The 13,774-nt window shown below is 46.9% G+C and overlaps 3 protein-coding genes across 3 annotated transcripts; all 3 read left to right on the top strand.

Annotated features, from left to right (window-relative positions):
* The first annotated feature begins 19 nt into the window (after nucleotides 1-19).
* On the top strand, nucleotides 20-958 carry LOC138370041 (spidroin-2-like). The gene has a single exon (XM_069333816.1). It carries the CDS (start codon nucleotides 20-22, stop codon nucleotides 956-958), a length of 939 nt encoding a protein of 312 aa, XP_069189917.1.
* A 7-nt stretch (nucleotides 959-965) lies between these two features.
* Nucleotides 966-1,937, top strand: LOC138370040 (protein pygopus-like). The gene is made up of 2 exons (XM_069333815.1): nucleotides 966-1,130; nucleotides 1,518-1,937. Exons 1-2 carry the CDS (start codon nucleotides 966-968, stop codon nucleotides 1,935-1,937), a joined length of 585 nt encoding a protein of 194 aa, XP_069189916.1.
* A 1,517-nt stretch (nucleotides 1,938-3,454) lies between these two features.
* LOC138370039 (mediator of RNA polymerase II transcription subunit 15-like) lies at nucleotides 3,455-4,639 on the top strand. Its single transcript, XM_069333814.1, has 4 exons — nucleotides 3,455-3,610; nucleotides 3,849-4,028; nucleotides 4,165-4,315; nucleotides 4,401-4,639. The coding sequence occupies exons 1-4, from the start codon at nucleotides 3,455-3,457 to the stop codon at nucleotides 4,637-4,639; spliced, it is 726 nt and encodes a 241-aa protein (XP_069189915.1).
* The last annotated feature ends 9,135 nt before the right edge of the window (nucleotides 4,640-13,774 follow it).

The raw sequence follows: 13,774 nt of genomic DNA, 5'->3' as shown, positions 1-13,774 counted from the left end.
GGGCATAGGTCCTCAGTGAATGGGTCATCAGTGTATGGGTTCTCAGTGCATGGGTCCTCAGTGTATGGGTCCTCAATGCGTGGGTGCTCAGGTCATGAGTCCTCAGTGTGTGGGTCATCAGTGTATGGGTCCTCAGTGTATGGGTCCTCAGTGTATGGGTCCTCAGTGTATGGGTCAATACTGCGTGGGTTTTCAGGGCAAGGATCCTCAGTGTATAAGTCCACTGTGTATGGGTTCTCAGTGTGTGAGTCCTCAGTGCATGGGTCCTCAGTTCGTGGGTCGTCAGGGCATGGGTTCTGAGGTCATGAGTCCTCAGTGTGTGGGTGCTCAGTGTATGGGTCCTTATTGTACAAATCTTCTGTGCATGGGTCCTCAGTGTATGAGTCCTCAGTGTATGGGTCCTCAGTGTATAAGTCCATATTGCGGGGGTTTTCAGGGCAAGAATCCTCGGTGTATAAGTTCACTGTGTATGGGTTCTCAGTGTATGAGTCCTCAGTGTATGGGTCCTCAGGGCATGGGTCCTCAGGGCATATGTCCTCAGGACATGGGTCCACGGAGCATGGGTCCTCAGGGCATGGGTTCTCAGGGCATAGGTCCTCAGTGCATGAGTCCTCAGGACATGGGTCCTCAGGGCATTGGTTTTAAATGTCTGGGTCGTCAGGGCATGGGCCCTCGGGGCATGGATCCTCGGGGCATGGATCCTCAGTGTGTAGGTCTTCAGGATATGGGCCCTCAGAGCATCGGTCCTAAGGGCATGGGTCCTATAGGTATGGGTCCTCTGTGTATGGGTCCTCAGTGTATGGGTTCTCAGTGCGTGTTGTCCTCAGGGCATGGGTCCTATGCGTATGGGTCCTATGCGTATGGGTCCTATGCGTATGGGTCCTCACTTTATGGCTCCTCAATGTATGGGTCCTCAGTGAATGGGTTCTCAGTGCGTGGATCCTCAGCGCATGGGTAGTCAGGGCATGGGTAGTCAGGGCATGGGTCCTCAGTGTATGGGTCCACAGGCTATGGGTCCTATGGGCATTGGTCCTCAGGGCATGGGTCCTCAAGGCGTGGGTCCACAGGGCATGGATCTTCAAGGCATCGGTCCTCAGTGTATGGGTCCTCACGACTTGTATCCTCAGGGCGTGGGTTTTTAGGGCATGGATCCTCAGGGCATGGGTCTTCAGGGCGTGGGATCTCAGGGCATGGGTCCTTAATATTTGGATCATCAGTGTATGGGACCTCAGTGTATGGGTCCTCTGTGTATATATCCTCAGTATAAGGGACCTCATTTTATGGGTCCTCAGTGTTTGGATCCTCAACGAGAGGGTCCTCAATGAATGAGTCCTCAGTTTAAGGGACATAATTGTATGGGTCCTCAGTGTATGGGTCCTCAGCGTGTGGGTCTTAAACAAATGGGTCCTCAGTGAATAAGTATTTATAGTATGGGTTGTCAGCTTATTGATCCTCAGAGTATGAGTACTCAGTGCTCGGATCCTCAGTGTATGGGTCCTTAGTGAGTGGGTCTTCAGTGCATGGTTCCTCAGGACATTGGTTCTCAAGGCATAGGTCCTCAGAGCATGGGTCCTCAGTGCATGTGTCCTCAGTGTATGTGTCCTCAGTGTAATGGTTCTCAGTGTATGGGTCCTCAGTGTATGGGTCCTCAGTGCGTGCGTCCTCAAGGCATGGGTTCTCAGTGTGTGGGTCCTCAGGATATGGGTGCTCAGGGCTTGGGTCCTCAGGGAATTGGTTCTCAGGTCCTGAGTCCTCAGTGTGTGGGTGCTCAGTGTATTGGTCCTCATTGTACAAATCTTCCGTGTATGGGTCCTCAGTGTATGGGTCCTCAGTGTATGGGTTCTCAGTGTATGGGTTCTCAATATATGGTTCCTCAGTGTATGGGTCCTCAGGGTATGGATCCACAGGGCATGGCTCCTCAGGGCATGGTTCCTTAGGGCATGGGTCCTCAGTGCGTGGGTCCTCAGGTCGTGGATCATCACGGCATTGGTTTTATAAGTCCTCAGGGCATGAGTCCACGGAGCATGGTTCCTCGGGGCATGGGTTCTCAGAGCATAGGTCCTCAGTGCATGAGTCCGGAGGACATGGGTCCTCAGGCACTGATTTTCAGTGCATGGGTCCTCAGTGCATTGTTTCTCAGGGGATTAATTCTCAGGGCATAGGTCCTCAGTGTATGGGTCCTCAGTGAATGGGTCCTTAGTGTATGGGTCCTCATTGTACAAATCTTCAGTGTATGGGCCCTCAGTGTATGGGTCCCCTATGTATGGGTCCTCAGTGTATGGGCTCTTAATGGATGGGTCCTCAGTGTATGGTCCTAAATGAGTGGGTCCTCAGAGCATGGGTCCTCAGGACATTGGTTTTCAGGGTACTGGTCCTCAGTGCACGGGACCTAAGGGCATGGATCCTCAGAGCAAAAGTCCTCAGTGTATGGGTTTTCAGTGCATGGGTCCTCAGTGCATGGATCCTCAGGGCAATGGTTCTAATGGCACAGGTCCTAAAGGCATGGGGTCGTCAGTGCATGGGTCGTCAGTGTTTGGGTCCTCAGGGTATGGGTCGTTAGTGTATGGCCCTCTGGTTATGGGTCGTACGTATATGGGTCCTCAGTGTATGGGACCTTAATGAATGGATCCTCAGTGTATGCACCCTTAATAAACGGGTCCTCAATATATGGGTCCTCAGTGTATGAGTCTTCAGTGTATGGGCTCTCAGGACATGGGTCCTCAGGTCATGGGTCCTCAGTGTATGGGCCCTCAGTGTATTGGTCCTCAGGTCATGGATCCTCAGTGCATGGGTCCTCATTGTATGGGTCCTCAGGTCATGGGTCCTCAGTGTATGGGCCCTTAGTGTATGGGTCCTAATTAAGTGAATGGGTTCTCAGTGTATGGGTTATGAGCGTATGGGTCCTCAGTGAATAGGTCCTCAGTGCGTAGGTCCTCAGGGCATGGATCCTCAAGGCATCGGTCCGCAGGGCATGTATCCTCAGTGCGTGGGTCCTCAGAGCATGGATCCTCAGGGTATTGGTTTTCAAGGCATGGGTCCTCAGGGCCTGGGTCCTCAGCGCCTGGTTCCTCAGTGCATGGATCTTCATTACTTGGGTCCTCGTGGTATGGGTCCTCAGGGCATAGGTCTTTCAGAGCATGGGTCCTCAGTTTAAGAGTCTTCATTGTATGGGTCCTCAGTGCATGGGTTCTCAGTGTATTAGTCTTCAGTGCAATGGTCCTCAGTATATGGGTCCTCAGCTTATAGGCCCTCAGGGCATGGGTACTCAGTGAATTGGGTCCTCAGTGTATGGGTCCTCAGTGAATTTGGTCCTCAGTGTATGGGTCCTCAGTGTATGGGTTCTCAGTGCATTTGTCCTTAGTGTATTGGCCCTCAGTGTATGGGTTCACAGTGTATAGGTCCTCAGTCCGTGGCTCCTTAGGTCATTGGTCCTCAGGGCATGGCTCCTTAGGGAATGGGTCCTCAGTGCGTGGGTCCTCAGGTCGTGAATCATCAAGACATTGGTTTTATAAGTCCTCAGGGCATGAGTCCACGGAGCATGGTTCCTCGGGGCATGGGTTCTCAGAGCATAGGTCCTCAGTGCATGAGTCCGGAGGACATGGGTCCTCAGGCACTGATTTTCAGTGCATGGGTCCTCAGTGCATTGTTTCTCAGGGGATTAATTCTCGGGGCATGGGTCCTCAGTGTATGGGTCCTCAGTGAATGGGTCCTCAGTGTATGGGTCCTCATTGTACAAATCTTCAGTGTATGGGCCCTCAGTGTATGGGTCCCCTATGTATGGGTCCTCAGTGTATGGGCTCTTAATGTATGGGTCCTCAGTGTATGGTCCTAAATGATTGGGTCCTCAGAGCATGGGTCCTCAGGACATTGGTTTTCAGGGTACTGGTCCTCAGTGCACGGGACCTAAGGGCATGGATCCTCAGAGCAAAAGTCCTCAGTGTATGGGTTTTCAGTGCATGGATCCTCAGTGCATGGATCCTCAGGGCAATGGTTCTAATGGCACAGGTCCTAAAGGCATGGGGTCGTCAGTGCATGGGTCGTCAGTGTTTGGGTCCTCAGGGTATGGGTCGTTAGTGTATGGGCCCTCAGTGTATGGGACCTTAATGAATGGATCCTCAGTGTATGCACCCTTAATAAACGGGTCCTCAATATATGGGTCCTCAGTGTATGAGTCTTCAGTGTATGGGCTCTCAGGACATGGGTCCTCAGGTCATGGGTCCTCAGTGTATGGGCCCTCAGTGTATTGGTCCTCAGGTCATGGATCCTCAGTGCATGGGTCCTCATTGTATGGGTCCTCAGGTCATGGGTCCTCAGTGTATGGGCCCTTAGTGTATGGGTCCTAATTAAGTGAATGGGTTCTCAGTGTATGGGTAATGAGCGTATGGGTCCTCAGTGAATAGGTCCTCAGTGCGTAGGTCCTCAGGGCATGGATCCTCAAGGCATCGGTCCGCAGGGCATGTATCCTCAGTGCGTGGGTCCTCAGAGCATGGATCCTCAGGGTATTGGTTTTCAAGGCATGGGTCCTCAGGGCCTGGGTCCTCAGCGCCTGGTTCCTCAGTGCATGGATCTTCATTACTTGGGTCCTCGTGGTATGGGTCCTCAGGGCATAGGTCTTTCAGAGCATGGGTCCTCAGTTTAAGAGTCTTCATTGTATGGGTCCTCAGTGCATGGGTTCTCAGTGTATTAGTCTTCAGTGCAATGGTCCTCAGTATATGGGTCCTCAGCTTATAGGCCCTCAGGGCATGGGTACTCAGTGAATTGGGTCCTCAGTGTATGGGTCCTCAGTGAATTTGGTCCTCAGTGTATGGGTCCTCAGTGTATGGGTTCTCAGTGCATTTGTCCTTAGTGTATTGGCCCTCAGTGTATGGGTTCACAGTGTATAGGTCCTCAGTCCGTGGCTCCTTAGGTCATTGGTCCTCAGGGCATGGCTCCTTAGGGAATGGGTCCTCAGTGCGTGGGTCCTCAGGTCATGGATCATCAGGGCATTGGTTTTCAGGGCTTGGGTCCTCAGGGCATGGGTCCTCAGTGCATGGATCCTCAGGGTATAGGTTCTCAGGGCAGTTTTTTCAGGGTATAGTTACTTAGTGTGTGGGTCCTCAGGGCATGGGTCCTCAGGGCATTGGTTTTCAGGCATGGGTCCTCAGTGCATTGGTCCTCAGGGCATTGGTTTTCATGGTATGGGTCCTCAGTGTATGGATCCTCAGTGTATGGGTCTTCAGTGTATGAGTCCTCAGTGCGTGGGTCCTCAGTGCATGAGTTTTCAGGACATTGGTCCTCAGGGCATGGGTCCTCAGTGTATGGATCCTCACTGAATGGGCTCTAAGTTTATGGGTCCTCAATGTATGGGTCCTCAGTGTATATGTGATGCTGAACCCCTCTCCAAGATCAAGAGGCATACAGGGTGATCTCCTAAGTAAATTTAAAGCACTCCAGAGTTCATTGTTGTTTGACCGATGGTAGCGCGAGTGTGGTTGCCAGGGTCGGTTGTTTGTTCCGACAGAGAGTAGTTGGGGACGTTGTCTGTACGCAAGTAACAGTCTGGTGCAACAATCAGAGCTTTCATTGGAGGTTTAAGCTCCATAAGCCCTAACCTTTCAAGCCAGAACAATGGATACTCATGTCATGGGTTCTCAGTGTATGGGTTCTCAGTGCATGGATCCTCAGTGTATGGGTCCTCATTGAATGGATCCTCAGGGTATGGGCCCTCATGGCATGGGTCCTCAGGTCATGGGTCCTCAGTGTATGGGTCCTCAGTGTATGGGTCCTCATTGAATGGATCCTCAGGGTATGGGCCCTCATGGTATGGGTTCTCAGTATATGGGTCCTCAGTGCATGGATCCTCAGTGTATGGGTCCTCATTGAATGGATCCTCAGGGTATGGGCCCTCATGGCATGGGTCCTCAGGTCATGGGTCCTCAGTGTATGGGTCCTCAGTGTATGGGTCCTCAGTGTATGGGTCCTCAGTGTGTGTGTCCTCAGTGCGTGGGTCCTCAGTGTGTGGGTCCTCAAGGCATGGGTCCTCAGTGCATGGATTCTCGGGGCATGGGTCTTAAGGGCATGGGTCGTCAGGGCATGGGTCCTTAGTGCATGGGTCCTCAGGGCATTGGTCCTCAGGACATTAGTTTTCAGGGTGTGGGTCCTCATGGCATGAGTCCTCACGACATGGGTCCTCAGGGCATAGAATCTCAAGGCATGAGTAGCGAGAGAGGAACGCTATGAAAGGGATGGCAGTAGATCTATCTCAATTCGCAACTTTAAGTGCAACAACGATGGAGAGCTGGAGGGGTCGGGAGTGATGATGTGAATACCAGAGGTCAAGATTCACCAAGCACATTTAAGAGCTCCTCTTACCTTCGACGTGAAAATTAATATTGCATTACCCAGTTTGCGAGCTCCTGAGCTCCTCTCAAGCCAAGAGTATTATTTTATTATGATAGTGATTTGGAGCACATGAAATGTGTTATAAGTGCAGATAAAATTGTTAGATGGGGGGAAAGAGGGACAACTCTACTGGCGCCCTTGGATTATGGGTCAGGAGCTAAAGTCCGGGCAATGCACCTAGGTAAGAACAGCCACGAATGTACTAAACCAGGTACGTGGAAATTCTCGCTTGCACCTCTGCATAATTACACAGGTAAAGACCCTCACCTGCACTCCAAGTGGAGTTATTAAGCTTAGGTAAAGTAAATACTGGCACACATCAAGCTTTGAATCAGAATTTAAATTTTCATTACCATCAATTAATTTTTCTACAACGTTCTCATTAATCGCCATAAATAATTCACGCCCGAGCGTACTATCTTCTAAAACTCCCATTTCCTTTCCTGAAATCCCGTCAGAATTGCATTGCAAATTTCGTAAGAATTTAAAACTTTTTCGAGAATTCAAAGCCTCGAGAATATTTATGAAGGTCGCAAAAGACTGCTGCTGAACGCGACACATCAAATATGCGAGACAAGAGAAGAATCTAGTTAAGGCTTTTTCCCCTAACATCGCCGAAGTGTGAGGTGTTCAGTCATCCGGTGTGAGGCCCCAGAAGGACCGTGTGTGGTGTTCAGTCACCCAGTGTGAGGCCCCAGAAGGACCATGTGTGGTGTTCAGTCACCCAGTGTGAGGCCCCAGAAGGAACCGTGTGAGGTGTTCAGTCAGTTACTAATTCGGATATTTCTTTGAATTGTGCTGCCATCGGGCTGATGAGCAATAACAGCACTTCCTGCCCTCCCTGTAGCTGTATTGAGTGATCCATCAGTGTATATGGTCTGTGCAATGTTGTTTTCAGCTTGTATATTGTGAATGTGTTCTATGGTGCTTAATTTAGCAGCAAGCTGATCATGAGGGTTGCTTGTGATTAGTTTCTTGGTGGGGTATGCAGGGGTCAGGATGTCAAAAGGTACTATCTGCCAGGGTGGAAGGAAGTGCTGTACTCTTTCATCTGTATATACATCGTGCAGTCCCATTATTTTAATATGAGTGGCTGTTCTTTGAATCTATTTAGACTCGCTAGTTCCATTTCGTATGTGTTCTAACAGTGCAACTGACACAATGTTGTTTTTGTTATCACGCAGCAGCTTTAGTCCCATCATAAAATTAATTTCAAATATTTTATCTCTAATGCTAAGTATATTTAATTATTTCTGCATGTTGAGAACTTTGGTAGTTATAGGACAGCGAAGTATAATTCTGAGTGCTTCATTTTGCATTTTTTCCAGTCTATCAATACTTTTGCCATTTTGCATGACCAAAGCTGGTGCATGATAGTGTATCAGAGACCTTATATACGCTAAATACATCATTCTTGCTATTCTAATATTAAAGCCATATTTCGGGCTGTACCCCACTACAGTTCTGAGAGCCTTGAGTCTGTCTCTACATTGTTAATGTAACTTATTGACTGCAGTTGAGGTACAAGGGACAGAGACACCAAGGTATTTGAGAGAAGAGACATAGTCTATTGGTATGTTGTCTATCTTAAGTTTTCGTGGTCCACTTTTGCGGTTGACAATTTGTCTGTTAAATACCTTAGTTTTATCAGCGTTGATTACAAGACCAAGACTCTCACAAGCTGTATGTATACAATTTAAGACTGCATTTCGCGGTTGGTTTTAGTATGCACAAGGATGTCATCTGCATAGCTGATAGTGATGTTTGCCGGACTAGTTGGGATTGATTTTAGTAAAACATTATTTAGAACATTAAACAAGGTAGGATTAAGTACTCCTTAAGTGGGGGTGCCTAGTTGCATTACTTTAGTTTCACTCTTGTAGCCTTGGAACAGTGCAGAGGACTTCCGGTTGGTAAGATAGCCTCGAATCCATTGTAATAAATGTCCCCCTATATCCATTCTCGCTAATTCATACATAATCACTTCCCTATTAGCAATATCAAAGGCATTTTTAAATAAAGAAATGTTGTGTACTTGTGCCTTTTATCTCCATGAACAGTAAGAAAAGTTGTGATACAGTTGTGTACACTTTTACCATGTGTGAAACCATTGATATCAGGTGACATGTGCTCTTTAACTCTATATAATAATCTATTAAACACCATTCTCTCAAAGGTTTTGCACATGCAACTGGTCAGTGAGATGGGACGGAAAGCATCAGGTTGGCCAGGCTTTGGTATAGGTACCGTAAGACTGGTGGTCCATGATACAGGCAACTGCCCAGAGACATAACTGGCATTAAACAATTCTAATAATGGGTTCCGGGTACACGATGTAGGGCACCCACCCTGGAGCCAACTAGACATGCGGTCGACTCATATCTTGTCGGCACAGGCGCCAATCCGGCACACCTGTCTAAACGATCCTCTTGAAGGATTCACACTCCGTGGTTCCTCAGGGCACCACCAACCAACTGGCTTCAGGTCAGCCCCTATTCATGAGACACGTCACTACTCGTCCTCCACAGCTTACTTACACGTCACTACTCGTCCTCCCACAGCTTACTTACACGTCACTACTAGTCCTCCCACAGCTTCCTCACACGTCACTTCTCGTCCTCCCACAGCTTCCTCACACGTCACTTCTCGTCCTCCCACAGCTTCCTCACACGTTACTTCTCGTCCTTCCACAGCTTCCTCACACGTCACTTCTCGTCCTCCCACAGCTTCCTCACACGTCACTACTAGTCCTCCCACAGCTTCCTCACACGTCACTACTCGTCCTCCCACAGCTTCCTCACACGTCACTTCTCGTCCTCCCACAGCTTCCTCACACGTCACTATTCGTCCTCCCACAGCTTCCTCACACGTCACTATTCGTCCTCCCACAGCTTCCTCACACGTCACTATTCGTCCTCACACGTCACTCACGAAGCATCTCACAAAGTCTCCTCCACACGTCACCAATATCCGTCATCTACTGGAGCGACGACGTGCGTGCGTCTCGCCCGACCTTACCTCCCAGGTGATATCTTACGACCTTTGACCACGACATGCTCCCATGATAACGTAATTTTTACACACTGGTCGTCGCATAAAGTCCACGAGTCACATCCAAGTTTTCTTAGAGATGTTCATCCGCGATTTATTTTCTCCTCGGTCACATTTAAAGACGTTTGCTTACACTAATTAATTTCCCTTGACTCTTCACTATGGTCAGGCGGGGAGTAACTCCCACTGTTGGGGGGGACCTTCACCATGAGGCAACATGGGGGTAACTCCCACTGTGGGGGGGGGGGGGACCTTCACCATGAGGCTACATGGGGGTAACTTCCACTGTGGGGGGGACCTTCACCATGAGGCTACATGGGGGTAACTCCCACTGTGGGGTGGGGACCTTCACCATGAGGCTACATGGGGGTAACTCTCACTGTGGGGGGGGGGGGGACCTTCACCATGAGGCAACATGGGGGTAACTCCCACTGTGGGGGGGGGACCTTCACCATGAGGCAACATGGTGGTAACTCCCACTGTGGGGGGGGGGGGGGACCTTCACCATGAGGCTACATGGGGGTAACTCTCACTGTGGGGGGGGATATATATATATATATATATATATATATATATATATATATATATATATATATATATACATATATATATATATATATATATATATATATATATATATATATATATATATATATATATATATATATATGTCGTACCTAGTAGCCAGAACTCACTTCTCAGCCTACTATGCAAGGCCCGATTTGCCTAATAGGCCAGGTTTTCATGAATTAATGTTTTTTCGACTACCATACCTTCCTAACCTAACCTAACCTAACTTTTTCAGCTACCTAACCTAACCTAACCTATACAGATAGATTAGGTTAGGTTAGGTAGGGTTGGTTAGTTTCGGTCATATATCTACGTTAATTTTAACTCCAATAAAAAAAAATTGACCTCATACATAATGAAATGGGTAGCTTTATCATTTCATAAGAAAAAAAATAGAGAAAATATATTAATTCAGGAAAACATGGCTTATTAGGCAAATCGGGCCTTGCATAGTAGGCCGAGAAGTGCGTTCTGGCTACTAGGTACGACATATATATATATGTCGTACCTAGTAGCCAGAACGCACTTTTCTGCCTAATATGCAAGGCCCGATTTGCCTAATAAGCCGAGTTTTCCTGAATTAATATATTTTCTCTAATTTTTTTCTTATGAAAGGATAAAGCTACCCATTTCATTATGTATGAGGTCAATTTTGTTTTATTGGAGTTAAAATTAACGTTGATATATGATCGAACCTAACCAACCCTACCTAACCTAACCTAACCTATCTTTATAGGTTAGGTTAGGTTAGGTAGCAGAAAAAGTTAGGTTAGGTTAGGTTAGGTAGGTTAGGTAGTTGAAAAACCATTAATTCATGAAAACTTGGCTTATTAGGCCAATCGGGCCTTGCATAGTAGGCTGAGAAGTGAGTTCTGGCTAATAGGTACGACATATATATATATATATATATATATATATATATATATATATATATATATATATATATATATATATATATATATATATATATATATATTATTAAATATGACCGAAAAAGTAAGATTAATAATTCTAACACGAATTTTCTCAATCTTTCGTACATTTCTTTTCACTGTTGGAGGTAAATTAAAAATCAATTCTCCAAAATTCATTTTTATTTCTAGTCTGACGCGACACGAGCGCGTTTCGTAAAACTTATTACATTTTCAAAGACTTTAGTTCACAAATACACAACTGAATAGAACTTACGCATCTCCGATTTTATATCTACATTTGAGTGAGGTGGAAGGGGTGATTTGGCATTAACACAAGACAGAACAAGATGTGGCATTAATAGGGTATTAATTTCATCAACACAAGACAGAACAAGAGTATTAATAGGGTATTAATTTCATCAACACAAGACAGAACACGAAACAATGGATATTGAATAGAAGTGTTTGTAGAAAGCCTATTGGTCCATATTTCTTGATGCTTCTATATTGGAGCGGAGTCTTGAGGTGGGTAGAATATAGTTGTGCAATAATTGGCTGTTGTTTGCTGGTGTTGACTTCTTGATGTGAAGTGCCTCGCAAACGTCAAGCCACCTGCTATCGCTGTATCTATCGATGATTTCTGTGTTGTTTACTAGGATTTCTCTGGCGATGGTTTGGTTGTGGGAAGAGATTATATGTTCCTTAATGGAGCCCTGTTGCTTATGCATCGTTAAACGCCTAGAAAGAGATGTTGTTGTCTTGCCTATATACTGGGTTTTTTGGAGCTTACAGTCTCCAAGAGGGCATTTGAAGGCATAGACGACGTTAGTCTCTTTTAAAGCGTTCTGTTTTGTGTCTGGAGAGTTTCTCATGAGTAGGCTGGCCGTTTTTCTGGTTTTATAGTAAATCGTCAGTTGTATCCTCTGATTTTTGTCTGTAGGGATAACGTTTCTATTAACAATATCTTTCAGGACCCTTTCCTCCGTTTTATGAGCTGTGGAAAAGAAGTTCCTGTAAAATAGTCTAATAGGGGGTATAGGTGTTGTGTTAGTTGTCTCTTCAGAGGTTGCATGGCTTTTCACTTTCCTTCTTATGATGTCTTCGACGAAACCATTGGAGAAGCCGTTATTGACTAGGACCTGCCTTACCCTACAGAGTTCTTCGTCGACTTGCTTCCATTCTGAGCTGTGGCTGAGAGCACCGTCGACATATGCGTTAACAACACTCCTCTTGTACCTGTCTGGGCAGTCGCTGTTGGCATTTAGGCACATTCCTATGTTTGTTTCCTTAGTGTAGACTGCAGTGTGGAAACCTCCGCCCTTTTCCATGACTGTTACATCTAGAAAGGGCAGCTTCCCATCCTTTTCCATCTCGTAAGTGAAACGCAGCACGGAACTCTGCTCAAATGCCTCCTTCAGCTCCTGCAGATGTCTGACATCAGGTACCTGTGTAAAAATGTCGTCAACATACCTGCAGTATATGGCCGGTTTCACGTTCATGTCGACTAAGACTTTTTGCTCGATGGTACCCATGTAGAAGTTTGCAAACAGGACACCTAGGGGAGAACCCATGGCGACCCCATCTACTTGCTTATACATGTGCCCATCCGGGCTCAAGAAGGGTGCCTCTTTAGTACAAGCTTGGAGTAGTTTCCTCAGAATATTTTCTGGTATGTCAAGAGGACATCCTCACAGACCAACATCACCTCAGCACTGAAACAAGGATTATCAAGAAACTAACAACATTATATGGAGGACCTATGGCAATTCCACGACCAAGAGATGGCTTCCTGAACCTTGCAGGAATTAACCTCACTGAGGACCAAGTCACTCTCCTAAATCTGGGCATAAACTGTCATGTTATGTCCAGACCGAGTGAGATGGGCCGGAAAGTAGAGTTGGAAATTCTGTTGGACGACATATTCGACCTCGAGACACAAAAGAAGGTCACTACCAAAGATACCTTACAAGCAGAACTTATTGCAGAAGGAGGAAAGAATCGAGGCAATTACAAAAGCACCATACTGTCCCCCGAGCTTAAAGCGGCAGCTAAAAGCCTTCGTGAGAACAAGGAGATAGTTGTCAGGAGAGGTGACAAGTCGCAATATATGTCATTCTTAAAAAAGACGAATATCTGGCGAAAATGAACATCATACTCTCTGACCAAACTAAGTTCCAAAGGGTAACGAAGGACACTACAGCCGAATTAAAAGCAAAGGTCAACAAACTGATCGAAACTGTGAACGCCAAGAAATCTGGACTCCACCTGCCAAAGATCATTGGGGAATATAAACCTGGATATGCGTATGGAAATGTCAAGACACACAAGCCTGGAAACCCACTTCGGCCAATCATTAGCCAGATACCCACACCCACGTACAGACTGGCGAAGCGACTCAACGGCCTGCTGACTCCTTATGTTCCTTGCGCCTTCAGCCTGAAGTCTCCAAAGGAATTTGTGGACTTACTGCGGGGCACACGGGCCACAGGGATAAGAGCCTCGTTGGACGTAGAATCGCTGTTTACCAACGTACCTGTGGACGAGACAATCGGAATGATAGCCGACAGAGTGTATCGTGATCCAGCCTGTACTCCTCTTGACATACCAGAAAATATTCTGAGGAAACTACTCCAAGCTTGTAATAAAGAGGCACCCTTCTTGAGCCCGGATGGGCACATGTATAAGCAAGTAGATGGGGTCGCCATGGGTTCTCCCCTAGGTGTCCTGTTTGCAAACTTCTACATGGGTACCATCGAGCAAAAAGTCTTAGTCGACATGAACTTGAAACCGGCCATATACTGCAGGTATGTTGACGACATTTTTACACAGGTACCTGATGTCAGACATCTGCAGGAGCT

The sequence above is a fragment of the Procambarus clarkii genome, chromosome 30 (assembly GCF_040958095.1).
Source record: "Procambarus clarkii isolate CNS0578487 chromosome 30, FALCON_Pclarkii_2.0, whole genome shotgun sequence".
In the NCBI taxonomy this organism is placed as follows: Eukaryota; Metazoa; Arthropoda; class Malacostraca; order Decapoda; family Cambaridae; genus Procambarus; species Procambarus clarkii.
This window is presented reverse-complemented; position numbering and strand designations above follow the sequence as displayed.

Excerpts from the sequence above, each read along its gene's own strand:
- LOC138370040 (XM_069333815.1), top strand. The coding sequence starts at position 966 with ATGGGTAGTCAGGGCATGGGTCCTCAGTGTATGGGTCCACAGGCTATG. Across the intron at positions 1,131-1,517 it reads ACGACTTGTATCCTCAGGGC|TGCATGGTTCCTCAGGACAT; the intron begins GTGGGTTTTTAG and ends GTGGGTCTTCAG.
- LOC138370041 (XM_069333816.1), top strand. The coding sequence starts at position 20 with ATGGGTCATCAGTGTATGGGTTCTCAGTGCATGGGTCCTCAGTGTATG.
- LOC138370039 (XM_069333814.1), top strand. The coding sequence starts at position 3,455 with ATGGGTCCTCAGTGCGTGGGTCCTCAGGTCGTGAATCATCAAGACATT. Across the intron at positions 3,611-3,848 it reads CGGAGGACATGGGTCCTCAG|AGCATGGGTCCTCAGGACAT; the intron begins GCACTGATTTTC and ends TTGGGTCCTCAG. Across the intron at positions 4,316-4,400 it reads TCAGGTCATGGGTCCTCAGT|GTCCTCAGTGCGTAGGTCCT; the intron begins GTATGGGCCCTT and ends CTCAGTGAATAG.